This window comes from Geotrypetes seraphini, chromosome 4 (assembly GCF_902459505.1).
Source record: "Geotrypetes seraphini chromosome 4, aGeoSer1.1, whole genome shotgun sequence".
In the NCBI taxonomy this organism is placed as follows: domain Eukaryota; kingdom Metazoa; phylum Chordata; class Amphibia; order Gymnophiona; family Dermophiidae; genus Geotrypetes; species Geotrypetes seraphini.
In genome coordinates, this window is record NC_047087.1 from 167494897 (window position 1) to 167520689 (window position 25793).

Below are 25793 nucleotides of genomic sequence, written 5' to 3' on the forward strand. Positions count from 1 at the left end.
CTTCAGTGCCATGAAAAATAGTTGCAACCATTACAAAAAAAAATAAAATTACAGAACACAAAAACAAACATGGTTTATTTAATGAGAAATCAGCATGGGTTCAGCCAAGGGATGTTTTTGCCTTACCAGTTTGCTGCATTTCTTTGAAGTATGAATAAATATGGATAAAAGCCAATTGACGAAGTGTACCTAGCTTTTCAGAAAACTTTTGACAAAGTTTCTGATGAGAGGCTCCTGATAAAATTAGAGTCATTGGGGAAGACTTCCGGTCGGCTATGTGTGCTGCGGCAGGTCAGATAGGAAAAAGAAGACGAGCCTCACGGCTCAAGCTGTTATCAAACACCGCAGGATCCCCACGACCTTAGGAGGCATCCCCACGGGATCCCCGCGACCCGAAGGGGGGTCCCGCCGGATTCCCGTCGTCCCTGTTCCTGTGCAGCTCTCTACTCTTGAGCACACTGGTCTTCTCAGGATCTAGGGCATAGCTCTATCTCTGGATGTGAAGCGAGCGTATTGCTGTCTCTAGCCTGTAGAACATGGATCCATCTCTGGATGTAGAGCATTACATTTCTGGCCTTTGAAGTTCAAACATGGCTCTATCGCTAGGGAGAATTGCAGGGGTCTAGTGCATGAATAAAACTGGCAAGCAGCACTAATAGAGAACAACGGAATCCAGAGGGACAACCAAAAACAGGGGAACAGGCTGAGGACGAAACAGACACACCACAGGAGGAGGATGACCGAGACGAGGTTTGGGGTCTGGCAACTCACGAGGGGGCCAGGAGCACCAAACCACGAGGAAAAACAGCAAGAAAGGCGAACAAATGGGACTTACTTTGCCTATACACTAATGCTAGGAGCCTAAGGGCTAAAATGGGAGAGCTGGAAATCCTAGCCAGCAAAAAGGGCCTAGACATAATTGGAGTCACAGAAACGTGGTGGACTGATGACAATGAATGGGATGTGGCTTTACCAGGATTCAAACTCTAGAGGAGAGATAGGTCACACAAAAAGGGTGGAGGAATAGCGCTATATATAAAAGATATCATACCTTCAACCAGGATGGAAACAACTGTAAGGGCGGACAACTTGGAATCACTATGGGTTAAGCTACCAGGAGGAACTGGAGCAGACATAAAATTGGGTCTGTACTATCGCCCACCTGGACAAACGGAAGAAATCGACCAGGATCTGGAGGCTGAACTGAGGCAGGTATGCAAAAGTGGAAGTGTGGTGGTGATGGGAGACTTCAACTATCCGGGAATAAACTGGAGTATTGGGCACTCAAACTGCATGAGGGAGACCAAATTCCTGGAGGTCACGAGGAATTGTTTCATGGAACAGCTGGTCACGGAACCAACACGGGGTGATGCCACTCTTGACCTAATCCTCAACGGACTAGGGGGACCCGCTAAGGAGGTGGTGGTACTAGCCCCAATAGGAAACAGCGATCATAACACGATCAAGTACAGGCTAAAAATTGGATCATCAAAGGTGAAAAGAACTACAATGACTGCACTTAACTTCAAAAAAGGGAATTATGATGCCATGAGGAAAATGGTGGGAAAGAAACTCAACGACAGCGCAAGGAAGATGGAGTCCGTAGAAAATGCCTGGACCATACTCAAGGGCACAGTGCACGAAGCACAGAACCTGTGCATCCCCAAGTACAGGAAAGGGTGCAAAATAAATAGAACAAAAAACCCAGTGTGGATAACAAATGCAGTGAAAAAGGCGATAAATGACAAGAAAGCATCATTCAAAAATGGAAAAAGGACAAAACAGAGGAGAACCAAAAGGAACACAAAAAACACCAAAAGGAGTGTCATCGAGTGGTTAGGAAAGCAAAAAAAGAATATGAAGAGAAACTGGCAGGGGAAGCAACAAACTTCAAATCATTCTTCAGGTACGTTAAGGGGAAGCAACCAGCAAGGGAGGAAGTGGGACCCTTGGATGATGGGGACAGAAAGGGAGTGGTAAAAGAGGAAAAGGAGATAGCTGACAGGCTAAATAAGTTCTTCACGTCAGTTTTCACGAGGGAGGACACAACCAACATTCCGGAGCCCGAGAAGATCGTAAAAGGAGAGCAGGATGAAAATCTGGTCCAGCTAGAGGTGAGCAAGGTGGATGTCCTCAGGCAGATAGACAGGCTAAAGAGCGACAAATCGCCAGGTCCGGATGGCATTCACCCAAGGGTACTCAAGGAACTAAGGAACGAAATAGCTGAGCCACTTCGACAAATATGCAACCTATCCCTAAAAACTGGAGAGATTCCGGAAGACTGGAAAATAGCAAATGTCACGCCCATCTTCAAGAAACTATGGGCAGCTAAAGTCGAGCCAGCATGGCTTCTGCAAGGGCAGGTCATGCCTCACGAACTTATTATACTTCTTTGAGGGGGTAACCAGCCAGGTGGATAAAGGGGAATCCATAGATATCATTTACCTTGACTTCCAAAAAGCCTTCGACAAGGTGCCACACGAAAGACTACTAAGGAAGCTATGGAACCATGGGGTGCAAGGGGAGGTCCACCGATGGATCAAAAAGCGGACAGGAAACAGAGGGTTGGAGTAAAGGGACATTACTCAGACGGGCAATGGGTCACGAGCGGAGTTCCACAGGGGTCGGTGCTGGGACTGCTCCTATTCAATATATTCATTAACGACCTGGAGGCAGGAACAAAATGTGAAGTTATTAAATTTGCGGATGACACCAAACTATATCGCAAGGTCAATAACATGGAGGACTGCGAAGATCTCCAAAAAGATCTGACAACACTGGAAAAATGGGCCAAAAAGTGGCCAATGAGTTTCAACATAGGGAAATGCAAGGTCATGCATATAGGGAAAAAAAAAACCAATGTTCACTTACAAAATGGGGGGGATCAGCACTAGGGGTGAGCGACCTTGAACAAGACCTGGGAGTGATGGTAGACACAACATTGAAGGCGTCGGCGCAGTGTGCCACGGCCTCAAGGAAAGTAAACAGAATGTTGGGTATCATTAAGAAGGGTATCACGACCAGGACAAAGGAAGTCATCCTGCCACTGTATCGTGCTATGGTGCGCCTGCACCTGGAGTACTGTGTTCAGTTCTGGTCGCCGTACCTCAAGAAGGACATGGAGGTACTTGAGACGGTCCAGAGAAGAGCAACTAAGCTAATAAAGGGCATGGAGGACCTCTCATATACTGACAGACTGAAAAAGCTAGGGCTTTTCTCCCTAGAAAAGCGGAGACTTAGAGGAGACATGATAGAAACCTTCAAGATCATGAAGGGCATAGAAAAAATAGACAGGGACAGATTTTTCAAATTAAGGGGATCAATAAGTACAAGGGGGCACTCAGAGAAATTGAAAGGGGAGAGGTTTAGAACAAACACGAGGAAGTTCTTTTTCACACAGAGGGTGGTGGATACATGGAACGCGCTACCAGAGGATGTGATAAACAGGAGCACGCTACAGGGGTTCAAAGAAGCTTTGGATAGGTACTTGGAAGACGAAGGGATTGAGGGGTAAAGATAAGAGTAGAGGTAGATTATAGGGATGGGATTAGAGGTAAGTTACAAAATTAATCAGGGACCACTATTCAGGCACTAGGCCTGATGGGCCGCCGCGGGAGCGGACCGCTGAGCAAGACTCAGCAAGAATTTGGTCTGACTCAGCGGGGGCAACTTCTTATGTTCTTATGTTCTTCTTATGGAGTGATGATTCCACCCTTGGATGTAGAGTGCATTTTCTGGTGGTGCAGCTCATTTCATCACTTCATGTGGAATGTGGCTATGCCTGATTTTTTTTCAGGCCTCCATCTTTGGATGTAGAGCTCAACTTCTCCTGGATGTTCTACATGGTTCCCCATCTAGACATGGCGCAGAGCTCCATCTCGGGATATTGGGTGTGGCTCCACCTGGCAGTCCAGTGTGACCCTATCTCTGGCTGTGGAGCACAGCCACACCCTGCAGTATGGCTTGGCTCCATCTCTAAATGTAGTGCTGTATGGCTCCAGCTCTAGCTTCTCTGCATGGATCCACCTCTGGATGAAGGGAGAGGCTTCCCCTGGCTGTTCAGCATGAATCCTTCTCTAGGTGTGGAACGTGGCTCTTCTTAGCTGTTCAGCATAGCTCCATCTCTGGATGTTGACCACGGCTCTTCTTGCCTGTTTGGCACAGCTCTATCTCTGGATGTTGACCATGGCTCTTCTTGCCTGTTTGGCACAGCTCCATCTCTGGGTGTTGATCACGGCTCCTCTTGCCTGTTCGGCACAGTTCCATGTCCGGATGTAGAACACAGTTCTATCGCACTATGGCATGGCTCCATTGCTATGTGCTGCAGGCTGAGCCATTCCTAGAGGCTGTGTGTGGCTATATTGTAGAGCAGAGCTTGGCCACTAGCTGTTGAGCACAGCTCTGTTTCAGGCTGCTGAACATAGCTCTATTTATGGTGTTGAGCGCAACCCCTTATCTGGCTGTTGGGCACAGCCCCATCTCTTGGGTTCACATTATTCACTGCCTGTCAAGTGAGAATACCTTCTTTGGCTGTTAAGTGCCCACTTAGGCTTTGGATGCTACTAGTCCTTTGCATCATGGAGCATGCTCCCTTGTTCCCCTTGAGTGCTCTGGTGGCTCAGATTTGGTTTGTTTGACACCAAACTTTGGTAGGCTTGTCCTAGTGATTTAGTTCTTTGCATTAGGTGGAACAGGTATCATTCTTTGTATGTCTGGCATGTAGTTTCCGGTCCTTTGGTGGCGCCAATGGTTCCGTCCTGGGTAGAGCTCCTTTAGTTGGGCTGTCTTTGTGTTTCATGGAGATGGCAGTTTACTTTCCTTCAGTTCTTTGGTGGACAGCAGACTGCTTGGCTTGGTTTTTCATTCTTTCTACTTTCTGTTCACTGACCCGCCCTACTGAGGACGGCTTTGTTATATCCCACTCTTCCCTGGATTCATCTACTGCTGATACATAGTAACATAGTAACATAGTAGATGACGGCAGATAAAGACCCGAATGGTCCATCCAGTCTGCCCAACCTGATTCAATTTAAATTATTATTTTATTTTATTTTTTCTTCTTAGCTATTTCTGGGCGAGAATCCAAAGCTTTACCCGGTACTGTGCTTGGGTTCCAACTGCCGAAATCTCTGTTAAGACTTACTCCAGCCCATCTACACCCTCCCAGCCATTGAAGTCCTCCCCTGCCCATCCTCCTCCAAACGGCCATGCACAGACACAGACCGTACAAGTCTGCCCAGTAACTGGCCTAGTTCAATCTTTAATATTATTTTCTGATTCTAAATCTTCTGTGTTCATCCCACGCTTCTTTGAACTCAGTCACAGTTTTACTCTCCACCACCTCTCTCAGGAGCGCATTCCAGGCATCCACCATCCTCTCCGTAAAGTAGAATTTCCTAACATTGCCCCTGAATCTACCACCCCTCAACCTCAAATTATGTCCTCTGGTTTTACCATTTTCCTTTCTCTGGAAAAGATTTTGTTCTACGTTAATACCCTTTAAGTATTTGAACGTCTGAATCATATCTCCCCTGTCTCTCCTTTCCTCTAGGGCAGGGGTGTCAAAGTCCCTCCTTGAGGGCCGCAATCCAGTCGGGTTTTCAGGATTTCCCCAATGAATATGCATTGAAAGCAGTGCAAGCACATAGGATCTCATGCATAGTCATTGGGGAAATCCTGAAAACCCGACTGGATTCCGGCCCTCGAGGACCGACTTTGACACCTGTGCTCTAGGGTATACATATTCAGGGCTTCCAGTCTCTCCTCATACGTCTTCTGGCGCAAGCCTCCTATCATTTTTGTCGCCCTCCTCTGGACCGCCTCAAGTCTTCTTACGTCTTTCGCCAGATACGGTCTCCAAAACTGAACACAATACTCCAAGTGGGGCCTCACCAATGACCTGTACAGGGGCATCAACACCTTCAGGAAAAATTATAGTCTTACCTGATAATTTTCTTTCGTTTAGTCACAGCAGGTGAATTCAGAGACCTGCCCTTTTATGTTTTATTTTTTCTTTAGGCTCTTCTTTTGCTCCGTGGGAATTGGTCCTACTGGCTGACTTGGGCAGGTTGTCGGCTAGTGGAGCTGTGAGGAGAGATTTCTCGTCCGACTTGCTTTTCATGTTTGTCCTGCTGCAGGAATACTGACTTACATCAGGGTTTCTCAACCTGCAGTACGCGTACCCTAGGGGGGTACGCGGGCTGACTGCTGTCCTCTCACTCCATTTAATTATCCCCGCTCAGGGAACGGCCAGGCGTGTGTAGCGATTGCATGCCGCCAGCCCACAAACCTTCCTCCCCCCACATCAATTCTGACAATTGATGTACACACCTGGCCGTTCCCAGAGTTGCGGCGGGGGGCAGCAGCAGACCGGGAGGGAGGAGGAATCGGCAGCGGGTTGGCTTGGGGGCAGACAGGCTTTGGCATGGCAGGGAGGAAGGACCAAGGCTGAAAGGCAGTGAGTGCCTCCCCCTGTGGGCATGTACTTGGGCCATAGGAAGGAAGGAGGGAGGAAGGAAGGGGGCATTAATTTGGGACATAGTGAGGGAGGGAGGAAATAGAAAGGGACAATTGTTGGGCCTGAGTGTATGAGTGAGAGAGAAAGAGATGGTGCGCATGGGGAAAGGAAGAGGAGTGAGGTAGACATGAATGGGGAATAGAATGATAGAGAGGGAGAAATGTTGGATATTGTGGTGGAGAGGGAACAGAGGGATAGATTGAAGGGGATGCAAGGGGGAGGAATGTTGGGCAAAGTGATGGAGGAAGAGATGTGGCATGGTGTTAGAGAGGGGTGATAGAAGGAGAAATGGGCATGGGGCTGGTGGGCAGTGGTGAAAAATTATCTGAGGGGTGAGAGAGGAAGAAAAGTTGGACTCGTGGAGGGACAGAGAGAGATGTTAGTTACGGAATGGAATGAGGTCTGGAGGAGAGGAAGCATGCAGGAGGCAGAAAGAAATATTGGATGCCCAGTCAGAAGGAAGTGCAACCAGAGACTCATGAAATTAGAGAATTTGTCCCCGTCCCCTTGAGCTCATCTCCCGTCTCCACCCCATCCCCACGAGCTTGGTCCCCGTCCCTGTAAGCTCAGTCCCTGTCCCCGTAGACCATCTGATCCCATCCACACAAGCCTCAAATAGTTTTATACTAAACTTATTATATTGAAGTTTAAAAAGAAACAATATTCTGTGCAATTGTCATTTTATAAATCAAAGTTCTGGCTACCGAACTAGAGAAAGATCTTCAACTGGCAGGGCTTTGTTTATAAATTTTTATTAACACAACTAATATAGTACCCCGAAATTCATGGGGGTTCCGTTCCAGGAACACCCTCTAATTTTAAAAAACCACAAATGTGTTTTTTGCATCTGTCAAAAGGCAGGAGAGGGCAGCTAGAGCACCAGCGGGTGCAGAAAATCATTTGCAGTATGCTTCGACCGCCTCTTCTTGTTACTAAAGTCAGGCTACACCAATTAGGAGCTGTGTGTCAAAGCAGCTCCTGATTGGTATAGTCCAGTGGTCTCAAACTCGCGGCCCGGGGGCCACATGCGGCCCACCAGGTCCTATTTTGAGGCCCTCGGTATGTTTATCATAATCACAAAAGTAAAATAAAATTGTTTTGATCATATGTCCCTTTACCTATAAATTACAATATTATTATTAAAACTTAGCCAAAAGGAAAGATTTATAAACTATAAAGTATTTTATCTCATGCAAAATTGTCATTTCTTTAATAAGAAGAAATTAACTATTCTTTCTGCGGCCCTCCAAGTACCTACAAATCCAAAATGTGGCCCTGCAAAGGGTTTGAGTTTGAGACCACTTGGTATAGCCTGACTTTAGTAACAGGAAGAGGTAGTTGGAACATACCACAAATTTGTGGGGGAACACTGTATACTACTTTATCCTAAACCAAAAAAATAAATAAATAGAAATTTTTTCTACCTTTGTTGTCTAGTTTCTGCTTTCTTCATCTTCTCCTCATTCAATTCCTTCCATCCACTGTCTGCCTTCTCTCTGTCTCTTCCATATGCTCTGTTACTGTGCCTCGCTCTTCCATCTCTCCCTCCAAACCCCCCCCCTCCATTGGTCTGGCACCCATCTTCTTCCGTCTGCTATACACATAATCTGGCATCTCTCTCTTGCCCATTTCCCTTCAGCGTCTTCTCCCCAGTCTCTCTTGCCCTTCAGTGTCTGTTCATCTCACCACTTCCCTTCAGCACGCGATCCAGCAGCCTCCCTCCCTCCCTCCCCTCCCGATTGCCGTCGTGTGGGCCTCTTCCTCCCTCCCTTCCCCTCACCTTATCTTGGCGATTTTCATATTTTGTCTCCCAGCTGCCTGAGCCGGCTTTCATCAAATCAAGTGTGGCTGCCGAAACTTCTACTCTGACGCAATTTCCTGTTTCCAGTTGCATCAGAGGAGAAGTTTCAGCAGCCACACGCAACTTGATGAAAGCCGGCTCGGCATCTGGGAGACAACCCCCCCCCCTGAAAATCGCCATGGTAAGGTGAGGGGAAGGAAGGGAGGGAGGGAGATGCCTGATCAGTGACCGCGCACATTCCCTCCCTTAACTGTGGAGACAAGACCATTCATCACTCCATGGAGTGGTGAATGGCCTTGTCCCCGTACCCGTGTTGATGACTTTCTTTCTCCCATCGTTTCTGCGGGTTACCCATGGCTAGCCGTGGATAACAGCCGCCGTATTATTCTCTACATTAAATCACCAGACAACGAAGGTAGGAAAAATTTAGTGATCAAAATGTGTCAGCTTTGAGAATTTATATCTGCTTTCTATATTTTGCACTATATTTGTCTATTTTTCTATAGTTGTTACTGAGGTCACATTGCATATTTTAAAGTTATCTGCCTTGACATGTTTGAAAACCCCCCCAAATATAAATGATAATTAGCATTTTCTCTGCGTACAGTGTGCTTTGAGTTTTTTTTAATTTTGTGGTTACCATTATTTATTAATTATATTGTGTGTATATGAAAAATGGATGGAAGAAATTGCATTACAATTAGTATTATTATGGGGGTGGAGTCAGGGGCGGAGTTTGGGCGGGGGTAATTGGTTGGTATTTGTTAGACTTAGGGGGTACTTGGCTTGAAAAGAGAAACACTGCTATACATGACAGAGCTTAGCTTTTGTGTTCTCGGACTCCACCTGCTGGTGGATGGTGGATTGTCATAACCCACTCATCTCTGGATTCATCTGCTGTGACTAAAAGAAAGAAAATTATCATCTCTTTATTTCTTTTTCCATTGCATCAGCTGTATAGTTCTGCCATCATCCTGTATACACTTGTAGTTGATTGCCTGGCAGAGGGCTGCTTCTGTCACATTGAGGCTATTTCTGGGTGTTTATATACAGTAGAATCCTGATTCTGGTACTCAAGCAACAAGGCCAAAAAAATTGACAGTAAAAAACAAAAAGTAGTCTTTCTAGCTCGCAAAGCACTAGCAGTGGCGGTCCTGACCCGCCAACTCCCCCCCTCCCTCCTTCACTTACCTGAAGCAGCAGTGGCAGCTGGTTAGCAGAGGCAGCGCTGTAAACAGGCTGTTTGCAGCCAGCCCCAACAGGACCTGTCCTCTGTTGCTTCACTTCTGATGTGGCAGAGGAAAGGTTCTGCTGGGGCTGGCCATAAGCAACATGTTTACAGCGCTGCTTCTGCTGACAGGCTGCTGCTGCTTTGGGTAAAGGAGGGAGGGGGTTGGTGGGTCAGGAGTGCTTCGGGTAAGTAATAGGGGTCCAGGAGGCCAGACCCGTGTGGAGGGTGGGCAGACCTGGGGGGGGGGGAAGAGGTGCACCAGAAGAGTGTGTGGGGGTATGGCTATCAGAGTGAAGAAGGGAGATGGATGAATGTTGGACCCATAAATGGTGGGGGGAGAGAACGTGACCCAGACCAGAAAGGAGGGTGGGAAGAGAGGAACAGATGCTGGACTTACAAGTTGGGGGAATGAAAGAGAGGTGAAGAGAATGAGGTGGGAAGTAGAGTAACTCTTAATCAACCAGAAACTAGAATTATTTGAAACCTACCAATCCCCATGGGTGCCTGATAACTGAGAGTTTACGGTTTAGGCATCTGATAGCCTGTTCTATAAAAAAAATACAAAATATATAAATATACGCCTCAGTTGTGTCTTCAATAATATCATATACTAGGATTGTCTAAATTAATTTCACATTAAGGACTCACATTCCATAGTATAGTAAACATTCAAACATCCTCACGTTGATTTTTTTTGTATATTTTGTATGGACCTTCAGACCACCATCAGGGTATAGACCTCTGATTGTAATACTCTTCGTCGGTCCAACCTTTATTATTCTTATTAATTTTTATCAAAATCTTTTGGTTAAATTTTTTTAAAAGCAATCAGACTGTCACTTAGCTTTAGCTTATAGTGATACTGTCCGGTCTTCACCTCTCCCGACATGCATGTTTCACACAAGGAAACTTTGTTGTATTGTTGTATCGCTGCATGTTGTATCATTGAGTTAGCTCCTACATTCATTTCCCTCGATCTTGAAGAAAGTTTCCTTGTGTGAAACATGCATGTCGGGAGAGGTGAAGACCGGACGGTATCACTATAAGCTAAAGCTAAGTGACAGTCTGATTGCTTTTAAAAAAATTTAGCCAAAAGATTTTGATAAAAATTTATAAGAATAATAAAGGTTGGACCGACAGAGTATTATCCCAGGACAAGCAGGCAGCATATTCTTAACACATGGGTGACGTCACCGACGGAGCCCTCGGTACGGACCTTTTTAACTAGAAGTTTCTAGTTGGCCGCACCGCGCGTGCGCGAGTGCCTTCCCGCCCGACGGAGGAGTGCGTGGTCCCCAGTTTCTTCGTTTCCGCGGAGCGAAGAAGACGCGTGTGTTTTTTCAACGGCCGTTGAAACCACTTTTTGCCTTCCCGCTCGCGCTTTTTTCCATATTTTTTCTTCTTTTGCCTTCGGGTTTCTTTTTTCTTTGCTTTGTAAAAAAAAAAAAAAAAAAAACTTTGCTTTTTTTTCCCCCTTTTTTCGATTTTGCCCCGGCGGGGCCTGTTGCCATTATACAGGCCTCGGGGTTCGATTTTGCGGAGGCCGTTTTCCCCTTCATGCCCCCGCAGGTCGGTTTTAAAAAGTGCCAGCGGTGTGCACGCCCGATCTCCATCACTGACCCACACAATTGGTGTTTGCAGTGTTTGGGTCCGGAGCATCGGGCGGACTCCTGCACCCGCTGTGCCACTCTTCAAAAGAGAACCCTTAAAAAAAAAAACCGAAGAATTCAACAAACTCTCCTCTTCGGCACCGGGTCGGCGATGGACTCCTCGACATCGACAGCGGTACCACAGAAATCGGCACCGTCTACTTCGACACCGCCCGACCCCACATCGGCGTCTCTGGCGCCAGGTAAGCCGGCTAAGAAGCCTTCCTCTTCCCTCGAGCGCCCTCCAACTACGGTGGCGACGCCGACCTTGCCGGCATCGCACCGGTCCCGCAAGCGCTCCGCCCCGATCTCGGTGAGTGCCTCGTCATCGGCCTCCTCATCGCCGGGGCGTGGAGCGGCATCTAAGGAACCGAAGAAAAAGAAAGCGGTTCCGATTCCACCCCTAGATGACCGTATCTCGGCCATCTTAAAGGTTCAACTCCAGGAACAGTTACAGCAACAACTCGAGCACCTGTTGCCCACTATCCTGGCACCGCTCCTTCCGGTACCAGACCGGCCCGAGCCCCGTACCGAGCCCCCGGTATCCACCCCTTCGGTACCTATCAACACCTCCATGCCGATTCTTTCGGCTGAGCAACTTCATACCCATCCGGTGGTTCACTCCCATACCACGACGGATCCTCCTCGGCACCAGGCAGAGCGTCATACTTCCCGGGACCGGGATCGACGCCGGTCCTCCTCTCCTGGTACCGTTTCGGTGCGCTCTGGAAAATCTTTATCCAAGACTCGCCATACCGCACCTTCCACCCCGGTGTCTCGACAGAGGTCCGGGACCCTGACTTATGGGAGGAATCCCCTCCCGGTACCGAGGAGGATCCCTCCTCATCTGATGAGGACCCGTCGGCACCCGATGCCACCTCCAAACCGGAGCAGTCCTCCTTTTCGAAATTTCTAAGGGAGATGTCTGCAGCCCTATCCCTTCCTCTAGAATCTGACTCAAAAAAGTCTCAAGCCTTCCTGGAGGCTTTAGATTTTGAACAACCTCCTAAGGAGTTCCTCAAGCTTCCCGTGCATGACATCCTACGGGAGACTTTTTACAAAAACTGGGAGAATCCCCTTACGGTACCGGGGGCCCCCCGTAAACTGGACAACCTCTATCGTGTCATCCCTATCCCAGGGTTCGACAAGTCTTAATTGCCCCATGAGTCCCTTCTTGTTGAATCCACCTTGAAAAAGACTCAGGGCTCCAGTGTCTATGCCTCTACCCCTCCTGGCAGAGAGGGTAAGACCATGGACAAATTTGGCAAGAGGCTCTACCAGAATGCCATGCTGGCCAACAGGGCGAACAACTATTCTTTCCATTTTTCTTTCTATATGAAACATTTGGTCCAACAGCTGTCTGCCCTCCAAAAGTACCTGCCGGAGCGCAAGGTCCCACTGTTCCAGCAGCACATCTCTGGCCTTCTTCAGTTGCGCAAGTTTATGGTCCGCTCGATATACGACTCATTCGAGCTCACCTCCCGTGCCTCTGCCATGGCCGTAGCCATGCGCCGCTTGGCCTGGCTGAGAGTCTCCGACCTGGACATCAACCACCAGGACCGTCTAGCCAATGCCCCCTGTCTCGGGGATGAACTTTTTGGAGAGTCACTGGATTCCACCACCCAGAAACTCTCCGCCCATGAAACAAGGTGGGACACCCTGATCAAACCAAAAAAGAAGGCTCCGCCTGCCCGACCTTATCGACCTCAGTCATCTTATCAGCGCAGGTTCTCAGCCACTCAATCCGCCTCCTCAACAACCTCGGCGGCCCCGTCAACAGCAGCACCATGCCCAGGCTTGTTCTCAGGCCACTCAACCCTCCAAGCCTCTTCAGCCTGCTAAGCAATCCCAGCCCTTTTGACTCTTCTCTCCAGGGCATAGCCAGTCATCCACCCTCGCTACCTCTTCCACAACCAATCGGAGGTCGTCTCACCATATTCTCCAGCCGTTGGGAGGTCATCACATCGGACCAGTGGGTCCTCAACATCATCCGCCACGGCTACTCTCTCAACTTCCAGACTCTTCCACCGGACAACCTTCCCGTAGAGTCTGCTTCACACTCATCTCAAACCCCCCTCCTCCTGAGGGAGGTTCAATCCCTCCTCCTTCTCAATGCCATCGAAGAAGTACCTCCAGATCAAAGGGGTCAGGGATTCTACTCCCGCTACTTCCTGGTACCCAAAAAGACGGGAGACCTCCGTCCCATTCTCGATCTCAGGGACCTCAACAAGTGTCTGGTCAAGGAGAAGTTCAGAATGCTCTCCCTTGCCACGCTCTACCCTCTTCTTTCTCAACACGACTGGCTATGTTCCCTGGACCTCAAAGAGGCCTACACTCACATCTCCATCAATCAGAATTCTCGCCGCTACCTGCGGTTCCAGGTGCTGCACCACCACTATCAGTACAAGGTGCTACCGTTCGGCCTCGCTTCCTCACCCAGGGTCTTCATCAAGTGCCTTATAGTGGTAGCAGCCTTCCTCAGGTCTCACAACCTCCAGGTGTTCCCCTATTTGGACGATTGGTTGGTGAAAGCACCTACGTCTCAACTTGTGCTACAGGCTACTCATCACACCATCTCTCTCCTCCACCTCCTGGGGTTCGAGATCAACTACCCCAAGTCGCATCTGCTTCCCACCCAGCGACTTCAATTCATTGGAGCAGTTCTGGACACCACACTAATGAGGGCTTTTCTCCCCTCCGATCGTCAGCGGACCCTGCTCCACCTCTGTCGTCAGGTGCTCATGCATCCCTCCATTCCATAGCAAAGCAGCAGATGAATCCAGAGACTAGTGGGTATAGCTCACATCGACCAGCAGGTGGAGATAGAGAACTGATTAACAGTTGGCCTTAAAGCCTGGTGTTCCTTCTGTTGATTCAGTTTTGCTCTATCTCCCAGCAAGGTGGGAGCTATTCTTCTAGCTCCTGGTCTCTGCCTGCTGCAGGATAGATTGAAGGGTGTTCCGTGAGGATTCCTCTGTTGAGACTAGTTCTCTTCAGTAGGTGGGGGTGCCTGGCTGATTGGTGCCGGCTTTGGGAGGTACACCTGGGCCCTCCCAGGTCCCTGCTCCACCCTCCCCTCCGTTGGATAGAGGGGTTCCTTTCCAGGTGCAGGATATTGGCTGGCTTCTTCATTCCAGTATAAAAAAAAAAAAAAAAAAAAAATGGAGCCTTCCTGCTAGTACTGAGCCGGGCAGTGGTTAACTCGGCTTCCAGTACATTTACCAACGATTGCCTGGCTTCGGGGGTAAGCGGCGGACCGGGTGAGTGTTTTCTTTGCCTACCTCGTGTGTGGTCGCGTTTCCCGGGTGCCGGGCGTCTTGGGGGGCGGAGTCGTCTTTCGGCGGCGTTCGCCGCGTGTGTGAAAAAAAAAAAAAAAAAACCGCGTCGGAGCTTTTTGGTCAGGCCGAGGGGGGATGGCTGCAGAGGCTGGTCAGATGTGTTCGCGCTGCGGGAAGCGCCGAACACAGTCGGGTCCTTGCTCTGCCGGATGCTTGGAAGCACCGGCCGACGACCCGTTTTTGGCGGCTTGTGAGGCGGCCATGTCCCGGGTACGGGAGTCTTGCGCAATGTCCCCGCCGCTCGGAGTCGATGCAGGGTTACTGCAGGACTCGGCCACGGATGACAAGTGTGAGGCGGCGGGGGCAGAGGAGAGAGCGCTGGAGGCCGGCGCGGCCCCTCCCCTCGGCGCGGAGCAGGGCGGGGGAGTGCCTCTTAGCTGGGGGGCATTTTCGCCCGAATTTGTGATGTTGCTCCATCAGGCATTTAAATTACAGAGCTCGCAGCCTACCCAGCCGGGGCTGGGGGCCGGGCGGTCCCTTGCGGTACCCTCTACCTCTACGGGGGGGGAGGGGAAAGAGGCTAGACCCACTGCAGGGGCAGTAGGATCCCCGGGGCAGTCGCAGGGGGCTAAGAAGCGCAGGCTAGTGTCTGCGGAGGAGGTGGATATTTTGCCCAGGTCACCTTTCTCCCTGCCTGAGTCGTTGGAGAAAGGGGAGCTATTGGATTGGGACACGGAGAGTATCCCGGGTAGGGAGGGGGATGACCCGACGGCTATCCGGTTGTTCCATAGAGAGGAGCTTTCTTCTTTTATTTCAAAGGCTTTGCAGAGTTTGAACATTGCTCAGGAAGATGCCAAGGGGTCCGGTAACCCACTGATGGCAGGTACCCGTAGGCCGCCTAAGGCCTTTCCGGTCCATGAGGCCATGCAGGAGCTGATATCGGCGCAATGGGAGGCGCCGGAGGCCAGTTTGCGAGTGGCAAGGGCCATGAGGCTCTTGTATCCGGTCGATCCGACCGAACTGGGCAAGTTTAGGTTGCCTAAGGTGGACGCTCTGGTAGCAGCGGTGACTAAGAGAACTACCTTGCCGGTAGAAGGGGGCGTGACACTTAAGGATGCTCAGGATAGAAAGATTGAAGCATCCCTTAAGATGTCCTTTGAAGTGGCTGCAGTTACCTTACAGGCCGCAATCTGCAGTTCTTACGCGGCGCGGGCTTGTCTGCAGTGGTCACAAGGAATGACAGATAATTTGCTGGAGTCGGGGGGGTTCTATCCCTTCGGAACTGGCTGATTTGGAGTCAGGCTTGGCTTATTTGGCGGACTCATTGTATGATATTATTCGGGCGTCTGCGAAACAGATGTCTCTGTCTGTGGTGTCACGCAGGTCCTTGTGGCTCCGTCATTGGGCGGCCGATGCAGCGTCCAAGCTCCGGCTGGTGAGACTCCCGTTTAAAGGGGATTTATTGTTTGGAACGGAGTTGAATAAACTGGTAAAGGATTTCGGAGATACCAAAACGCAGCGTTTACCCGAGGACAGGGCTAGGCCCCCGGTAAGGGCCGCTTCGTCTAGACCGCGTTTCCGGGATGTTAGGCGGGCCAGGGCTGGTAGACCTTTTTCCAGGTCTGCATCTGGCCCGTTCTCTGCTTCGAGACCTCGGTTTCAGCAGAGAAGTTCCTTTCGTACGGCAAGACCCTCTTCAGGGCAGTCAGCCCGTACCCCAGCCAGTCGCCCTCCACAATGACGGGGGCTTGGCTCCCTCCGCCCTGCCCTTAGGGGGTCGGCTTTCGGCATTCCGGGCGGAGTGGGCCAATGTCACGTCCGACCAATGGGTGTTGGACCTTGTTCACGAAGGGTACAAATTAGAATTCGCCGCTCCCGTCGTAGATTCTTTCTTGGTATCCCCGTGCCGTGGCGCGGCCAAAGGATCCGAGGTCCGCAGGACACTTCAGGGGCTGCTCGATCTGGGGGCGGTGGTACCGGTACCCCCGGAAGAGGTAGGCCGCGGTATCTATTCCCTATACTTCATTGTACCAAAGAAGGGGGGGTCCTTCAGACCTGTGCTGGATCTCAAAGGGGTCAACAGATTCCTCAGCGTGCGCCATTTCAGGATGGAAACGGTGCACTCGGTTATTGCGGCGGTGAGACCAGGAGAGTTCCTCACGTCTCTCGATCTCAAGGAGGCGTACCTCCATATTCCGATATGGCCTCCGCACCAGCGGTATCTGCGGTTTGCGATTCTGGGCCAACATTTTCAGTTTCGGGCAATGCCCTTTGGCCTGGCGACGGCTCCCCGCACATTTTCCAAAGTCATGGTGGTGGTAGCCGCTTTTCTACGCAAGGAAGGGATTCGCGTACACCCGTACTTGGACGATTGGTTGATACGCGCCTCTTCCCGGCAGGAGAGTGTGTCGGTGACGCAGAGAGTGATCTCTCTCCTTCAGTCGTTGGGGTGGATTGTCAACTTTCCCAAGAGTGTTTTGTCCCCATCGCAATCTTTGGTGCATCTGGGGGTACAGTTCGATACGGCTCTGGGGAAGGTGTTTCTACCCCGAGATCGGGGGGAGAAATTGCAGGCTCAAATTCGCCTCCTTCTCGGGTCGCTCAGGCCTCGAGTTTGGAATTATGTACAGGTGCTGGGCTCCATGGTGGCGACTCTGGAGGTGGTTCCCTGGGCCCGGAGCCACATGAGACCCTTACAGCAGTCTCTGCTCTCTCGCTGGTCCCCAGCTTCTCTGAACTACAATGTGCGTCTCCAGTGGAGTCCTCGAGCAGCTCACAGCATGCGCTGGTGGCTCCAGGACTTGCATCTTTGGAGGGGCATGCCGTTGGCCACACCGGATTGGGTGGTAGTTACGACGGATGCCAGCCTGCAGGGCTGGGGAGCCCACTGCATGCAGACATCGGTGCAGGGAATTTGGTCTTCCCAGGAGGCTCAATGGCCCATAAACTTGCTGGAGTTGAGAGCGATCCGGTTAGCGTTGCGGGCATTTCAGGCCCTAGTTCACGACAGACCGACCAGGATCTTTTCGGACAATGTCACGGCGGTCGCGTATGTCAATCGGCAGGGGGGTACCCGGAGCCCGCAGTTAGCCGAAGAGGCAAGACATTTGTTTCGATGGGCAGAGGTGCATGTTCCGCTTCTGTCGGCGGCACACATTGCAGGGCACGAAAACGTGCAGGCGGACTTCCTCAGCAGAACTCTTCTCGATCCGGGAGAATGGGAGTTGTCGGCTCGAGCGTTCGGCCTGCTAGTCCGTCGTTGGGGGTTGCCAGAGATGGATCTCATGGCCTCTTCCCGCAATGCGAAGGTGCCTCGGTTCTTCAGCAGACGCAAGGAACAGGGATCGGAGGGGGTGGATGCATTAGCTCTCCCGTGGCCTCCGAATTCCCTTCTTTATGTATTCCCACCTTGGCCCATGATAGGGCGGGTGTTGCAACGCATCTCTCGCTTTCGAGGCAAAGTAATCCTGGTGGCTCCGGATTGGCCAAGGCGGCCGTGGTACGCAGATCTGATGCTGCTGTCGGTAGGCGAGCAGGTAGCGTTCCAGGTAACTCCGGACTTGCTAACTCAGGGTCCAATATTAATGGAAGATCCGGGCCGCTTTGGTCTTACGGCCTGGCTATTGAAAGGTCAAGGCTGAAAAAGAAGGGCTATTCAGAACGGGTGATTTCCACCCTGCTTAAGGCTAAGAGGATTTCAACGTCAGCCTCCTATGCGAGGGTCTGGAGAATCTTTGAGGCATGGTGCGGAAGACACGGAATTGCGCCTTTCCATGCTTCTCTGCCGGCTATTCTTGCGTTCCTGCAGGAGGGCGTAGAGAAAGGGTTAGCATATAACTCTTTAAAGGTTCAAGTATCGGCCATTGCCTGTTACAGGGGCCGGGTGGCTCGCTCGGCTCTCGCATCGCAGCCGGACGTGGTGCGTTTCCTCAAGGGGGTTCAACATATCCGGCCGCCGGTTAAGCGAATTTGTCCAACTTGGAACCTTAAGCTCGTCCTTGGGAAATTGCAGGGGGCACCTTTTGAGCCCCTGTCAGCGGCCACGTTGAAAGATGTCACACTAAAGACAGTTTTTTTGGTGGCGATGGCTTCTGCAAGGCGAGTATCGGAGCTGCAAGCGCTTTCTTGCAGGGAACCCTTTTTGCGTTTCTCGGAGACTGGGGTGACGGTGCGTACGGTGCCGTCCTTCCTGCCTAAGGTTATTTCGTCCTTTCATGTGAACCAGTGTTTGTTCCCGCCATCCTTCAGGAAGGATGATTGGGGGAAGCGTTTTTTGTCGGTACGGCTACTGGATGTACGCCGTATGCTTCTCCATTATTTGGAGGTGACGAATGATTTTCGCCGGTCGGACCATCTCTTTGTCGCGTTCGCGGGTAAAAACAAAGGGATGGCGGCGTCTAAAGCGTCCATTGCGCGTTGGGTCAAGGACACTATTGCTTCGGCGTATGTGTTGTCAGGGAAGAAGGTACCGGAGCACCTTCATGCTCATTCCACTCGGGCTTTGGCTACATCTTGGGCGGAGTCCGGGGGGATGTCATTAGAGGAGATTTGCCGGGCGGCCACTTGGTCGTCAGGGAATACTTTTTCAAAGCATTATCGGTTAGATGTAGCGGCCCGTTCAGAGGCGAGTTTTGGCGCAGCAGTGCTGGCAGAGGCGGCATTGGCGTCCCACCCAGTTTGAGTTTGCTTTGCTACATCCCACTAGTCTCTGGATTCATCTGCTGCTTTGCTATGGAAGATAAAATTATGGTCATACCTGTTAATTTTCTTTCCTTTAGAAGCAGCAGATGAATCCAGAGCCCCTCCCCAAGTGCACGGGCTGTGTGTAGGGTGGTTATGTCATTAGGGTAGCCGGGGCTATAGTTGGTAAGTGTATTCGTTCATGACTGGAAAAAAAAAAAAAAAAAATCAAATCAATTAAAATAAAAAAAGAGAGAAAATATCACTGGTATTCAGAAGAGAAAGACACATTTTTTACTGGAATGGAGTTTGTGGCTGCTCATTCTCCTTTCGGGATGCTTGGGCAAAGTGCATAACTGAATCAACAGAAGGAACACCAGGCTTTAAGGCCAACTGTTAATCAGTTCTCTATCTCCACCTGCTGGTCGATGTGAGCTATACCCACTAGTCTCTGGATTCATCTGCTGCTTCTAAAGGAAAGAAAATTAACAGGTATGACCATAATTTTACCTTCCTGCCCGACAGATGATGGTCCTCCTGGGTCACATGGCCTCGACGGTGCATGTCCTTCCTCTGGCACGTCTCCACCTTCGCACGCCTCAGTGGACTCTCGCCAACCAATGGTCACAGACTACGGATCTTCTTTCTCATCCCATCTCTGTGACATCATCTCTTCAGCAATCTCTCCAATGGTGGTTGAACTCCTCAAATCTTTCCAGGGGTCTACTTTTTCATCTACCCCCTCACTCTATGATCATCACCACGGATGCGTCCCCCTATGCGTGGGGAGCTCACCTAGGAGATCTACGCACCCAGGGACTTTGGACCACACAGGAGCATCGTCATCACATCAATTTCCTGGAACTCAGAGCCATGTTCTACGCCCTCAAGGCTTTCCAACATCTCCTCTGTCCTCAAGTCCTCCTCCTGTGCACAGACAATCAAGTCGCCATGTACTACATAAACAAGCAAGGCGGCACCGGATCTCGCCCCCTTTGTTTGGAGGCTCTGCGCATCTGGACCTGGGCCACGGACCGCAATCTCTTTCTCAGGGCGGTCTATATCCAGGGCGAACAAAACTCCCTGGCCGACAATCTCAGCCGCATCCTTCAACCTCACGAGTGGACGTTGGACCCTCCGACTCTGCTCTCCATCTTTGCTCGATGGGGCACTCCGCAGGTGGACCTCTTTGCAGCACCTCACAATCATCAACTGCCCCTCTTCTGTTCCAGACTCTTCTCTCCTCACCGTCTGGCCCCGGATGCATTCCTGCTCGATTGGAGGGATCGGTTCCTGTATGCCTTCCCTCCACTTCCTCTGATGTTGCGGACCTTGTCCAAACTCCGCAAGGACAACGCCACCATGATTCTCATCGCCCCTCGGTGGCCTCGCCAACACTGGTTCTCCCTCCTGCTCCAACTCAGCTCCAGGAAGCCCATTCCTCTTCCTGTGTTTCCTACTCTACTTACGCAGCGGCATCAGTCTCTACTGCATCCCAATCTGTCTTCGCTCCACCTGACAGCTTGGTTTCTCTCGGGCTGACCTCTCCAGAGAATCTATCTCAGCCGGTCCGCCTCATCTTGGACGCCTCCAGGAAACTGGCCACCCTCCAATGTTACCATCAGAAATGGACCAGATTCTCCTCGTGGTGTCTCCGGCATCATCAGGAACCCACCTCCTTAGCGGTGGAAACTGTATTGGAATATTTGCTCTCGCTGTCCAATGCTGGCCTCAAAACTACCTCCATCAGAGTCCACCTCAGTGCCATCACTGCGTTTCATGAGCCTATTCTCGGAAAACCCCTCACGGCTCATCCTCTGGTTTCCAGATTTATGAGAGGGCTCTTCAATATCAAGCCGCCTCTCAAGCCTCCTCCTGTCGTCTGGGACCTGAATGTGGTTCTCTCAGCACTCATGAAACCTCCCTTTGAGCCTCTTGCCACAACTTCGCTCAGGCTCCTTACCTGGAAGGTGCTTTTCCTAATTGCCATCACCTCTGCCAGGAGGGTTAGCGAACTGCATGCACTGGTTGCCGGCCCTCCGTTCACTGTTTTTCACCATGACAAGGTTGTTCTGCGTACCCACCCTAAATTCCTTCCCAAGGTGGTCTCGGCTTTTCACCTCAACCAGTCCATTGTGCTGCCCGTCTTCTTCCCTAAGCCTCACTCGCACCCTGGGGAACAGGCATTGCACACGCTGGACTGTAAGCGTGCCCTTGCTTACTACCTTGATCGTACCAGAGCTCACCGTACATCCCCTCAGCTATTTTTGTCTTTCGATCCCAACCGTTTGGGTCGTCCTGTCTCCAAACGGACACTTTCAAATTGGCTTGCTGCCTGTATTGCATTCTGCTATGCTCGGGCCGGTCTCTCACTGGAAGGTGCTGTCACGGCCCACAGAGTCCGAGCTATGGCTGCTTCTGTAGCTTTCCTCCGTTCCACGCCCATTGAGGAAATCTGCAAGGCTGCCACTTGGTCCTCAGTTCACACGTTCACTACTCACTACTGTCTGGATGCCTTTTCCAGACGGGATGGTCACTTCGGCCAATCGGTGTTACAGAATTTATTTTCATGATGGCCAACCATCCCCCCTCCCTCTTTGTTAGCTTGGAGGTCACCCATGTGTTAAGAATATGCTGCCTGCTTGTCCTGGGATAAAGCACAGTTACTTACCGTAACAGGTGTTATCCAGGGACAGCAGGCAGATATTCTTACGTCCCACCCACCTCCCCGGGTTGGCTTCTTAGCTGGCTTATCCTAACTGGGGACCACGCACTCCTCCGTCGGGCGGGAAGGCACTCGCGCACGCGTGGTGCGGCCAACTAGAAACTTCTAGTTAAAAAGGTCCGTACCGAGGGCTCTGTCGGTGACGTCACCCATGTGTTAAGAATATCTGCCTGCTGTCCCTGGATAACACCTGTTACGGTAAGTAACTGTGCTTTACAGTCAGAGGTCTATACCCTGATGGTAGTCTGAAGGTTCATACAAAAAATCAACATGAGGATATTTGAATGTTTACTATACTATGGAATGTGAGTCCTTAATGTGAAATTAATTTAGACAATCCTAGTATATGTTACTATAAAAAAAGACACCTACTTTTCCTTTCTAGAATATTAGCATAATTGGTAGATATGTGCGTATTAAGATAGGTGCAAGTACTTACACCAGCTACAGAGCTACGATTGTGCGCGCCTAAGTTCTGGTGATGTGGAAAACTTACAGTATTCTATAAATTGTATACACAAGTGTGAGTTCTGCCCATATGAACCTGTAAACTATATGCTAAGTAAGATGTGCATATATTTACAGAATAACATTTAGATTTGTATGCTAGCATTCTAAACATTTACACTTGTAGCGTTTTGGACCTAGAATTATCCCCATTCTGCTGGCATTGAATTGATTGGTCTTTGTATTTTGTTTCTCTTTAAGACAATTTGACTCCTGCCAATGGAAATGTACCCTATTTTAATTTTCTCTTACTCTATTTCCTTTTCCAACAGGCCAAAGAAAGCATTGACCAGCTGGTATATCTGTGCCAAACTGACAAAGAAGAAGTCCGGGATGCTGCCAAACATAGTCTTAAGATTTTGGGTAAGCACAATCCAAATTTTATCCCCTCCCTTACCTGTGACATGTATACAAATGTTGACAAACTCTTTCCCATAATTGCACTACTGTTTTGAGAATAGAGTTGCTGTTGTCCCCTGTGAAAGTGTAGGAAATGTCAGAATACAGATTGGAAATGTTATCTCAGTGCACTGTGGCATTGAATGGCAATTGTGGGAAAAAAATGCTAGCACTGAATCTATATGTGGTTCCATATGTAGTAACCATAGATTTATTTATATTAAAATCATTTTTGATCTCCTCCCATAAAGCACCCAAATCATACAGGCCTAAGAGGAAATCCCAGTTGCTAGCCTCATGCACTGCACTACCTCCACTCTAAAAATCCCACCCCACCTATAGAGCCTTTCTAATGGCATATATCAAACATAGTAGACTGGTTTCCAGTGGGTCCATTGTGGCACTGAATATCGACTTTACCTGGCTAAGTTAAGGCACCACCAAAGACTTGAATAGCTAGTACCAGAACCTGGATAAGGGTTGGTATTGAATATCAGGGTCTAATTTAGCCTGTGAGGGGTGGTGGTCAAATAAATATTTCCAGTCATGGGTTGAATATCATCTAGCACACAGTTCTTCAACCGCTGGTCCATGGAATGGTGCCGGTCCGCAAAAAAATGTTGCCGGTCCGCGAAGGATTCGGGTCCCCAGCCATAGCAAAAAGTGCCGGCATCAGCTGACGTGCAACTTCCTGTTGCCGTCGCTATGCCGACACTCCTGCCTTCTACCTCCTACTCCTGCCACGTATGTCTCCGCACCCCCAGACAAGCAGGGGCAGCTTTGTGTGCTTTTAACTTCGGCACACAGCTGCCCCTAAGCAGTATTTTAGCCGCGGTTTCATGAGGCAGCCTCGGGGCCTTTGATAGGCCGGCCCACATCGCATCATCAAAGCGGGCCGGCCTACCAAAGGCTCCGAGGCTGCCTCATGAAACTGCGGCTAAAATACTGCTTAGGGGCAGCTGTGTGCCGAAGTTAAAAGCACACAGAGCTGCCGCTAGCCTACATAGAGGAAACATTTGCTGGAGAGGGAAGGAGGGAAAGGAGTAGGGGTGCTCCTGGACAAGGGAGGGGAAGGGGCTACTGCTGACAGGGGAGAAGGGGAAGGGATGAGAATTACTGTTGGATAAGGGGAGGAGGAAAGGGAGAAGGGGTACTCCTGGACAAGGGAGGGGAAGGGGCTACTGCTGACAGGGGAGAAGGGGAAGGGATGAGAATTACTGTTGGATAAGAGGAGGAGGAAAGGGAGAAGGGGTACTCCTGGACAAGGGAGGGGAAGGGGCTACTGCTGACAGGGGAGAAGGGGAAGGGATGAGAATTACTGTTGGATAAGAGGAGGAGGAAAGGGAGAAGGGGTACTCCTGGACAAGGGAGGGGAAGGGGCTACTGCTGACAGGGGAGAAGGGGAAGGAATGAGAATTACTGTTGGATAAGAGGAGGAGGAAAGGGAGAAGGGGTACTCCTGGACAAGGGAGGGGAAGGGGCTACTGCTGACAGGGGAGAAGGGGAAGGGATGAGAATTACTGTTGGATAAGAGGAGGAGGAAAGGGAGAAGGGGTACTCCTGGACAAGGGAGGGGAAGGGGCTACTGCTGACAGGGGAGAAGGGGAAGGGATGAGAATTACTGTTGGATAAGAGGAGGAGGAAAGGGAGGAAGGGGTACTCTTGGACAAGGGAGGGGAAGGTGCTACTGCTGGAAGGGGAAGGGATGAGAATTACTGTTGGATAAGAGGAGGAGGAAAGGGAGAAGGGGTACTCCTGGACAAGGGAGGGGAAGGGGCTACTGCTGACAGGGGAGAAGGGGAAGGAATGAGAATTACTGTTGGATAAGAGGAGGAGGAAAGGGAGAAGGGGTACTCCTGGACAAGGGAGGGGAAGGGGCTACTGCTGACAGGGGAGAAGGGGAAGGGATGAGAATTACTGTTGGATAAGAGGAGGAGGAAAGGGAGAAGGGGTACTCCTGGACAAGGGAGGGGAAGGGGCTACTGCTAACAGGGGAGAAGGGGAAGGGATGAGAATTACTGTTGGATAAGAGGAGGAGGAAAGGGAGAAGGGGTACTCCTGGACAAGGGAGGGGAAGGGGCTACTGCTAACAGGGGAGAAGGGGAAGGGATGAGAATTACTGTTGGATAAGGGGAGGAAGAAAGGGAGAAGGTACTTCTGGACAAGGGAGGGGAAGGGGCTACTGCTGACAGGGGAGAAGGGGAAGGGATGAGAATTACTGTTGGATAAGAGGAGGAGGAAAGGGAGAAGGGGTACTCCTGGACAAGGGAGGGGAAGGGGCTACTGCTGACAGGGGAGAAGGGGAAAGGATGAGAATTACTATTGGATAAGAGGAGGAGGAAAGGGAGAAGGGGTACTCCTGGACAAGGGAGGGGAAGGGGCTACTGCTGACAGGGGAGAAGGGGAAGGGATGAGAATTACTGTTGGATAAGAGGAGGAGGAAAGGGAGAAGGGGTACTCCTGGACAAGGGAGGGGAAGGGGCTACTGCTGACAGGGGAGAAGGGGAAGGGATGAGAATTACTGTTTGATAAGGGGAGGAGGAAAGGGAGAAGGGGTACTCCTGGACAAGAGAGGGGAAGGGGTTACTGCTGACAGGGGAGAAGGGGAAGGGATGAGAATTACTGTTGGATAAGGGGAGGAAGAAAGGGAGAAGGTACTTCTGGACAGGGGAGGAGGAACATTGGAAGGAAACAGCTGGCAGGGAGATTAGAGGAGGGGAAGGAGTCAGGATGGAATGGAGATATCAGATGAGGGAAAGGGGAGAGACAGAGGAATGACAAAGTAGAAAGAGATTGATGCTGGGAAGGGGGATCAGATGAAAAATAAGGAAAGAGGGACAAAGATGCTAGATCTGGTGTAGGAGAGAGGGGCATAGAAAGAACGCAGATACCATATAGAAGGGGGAGGGGTAGAGGGCAGACAGTGGATGGAAGAGGCAGATGCTGGATTGAAGAGACAGAGGGCAGACGCTGGATGGAAGAGAGTGAAAAGAAGATGAAAGCAGA

General features: G+C 50.4%; 1 protein-coding gene across 6 annotated transcripts in view; it reads left to right on the plus strand.

Moving 5' to 3' along the window:
- The window catches only part of RIPOR1 (RHO family interacting cell polarization regulator 1), a 350808-nt gene that overhangs the window by 312012 nt on the left and 13003 nt on the right, over nt 1-25793 (plus strand). For all 6 annotated transcript variants that reach the window (XM_033941973.1, XM_033941972.1, XM_033941974.1 and 3 more), the window contains one exon: nt 22661-22751. In XM_033941973.1, the coding sequence (XP_033797864.1) occupies nt 22661-22751 (91 nt within the window). The remainder of the gene's footprint in view (nt 1-22660; nt 22752-25793) is intronic.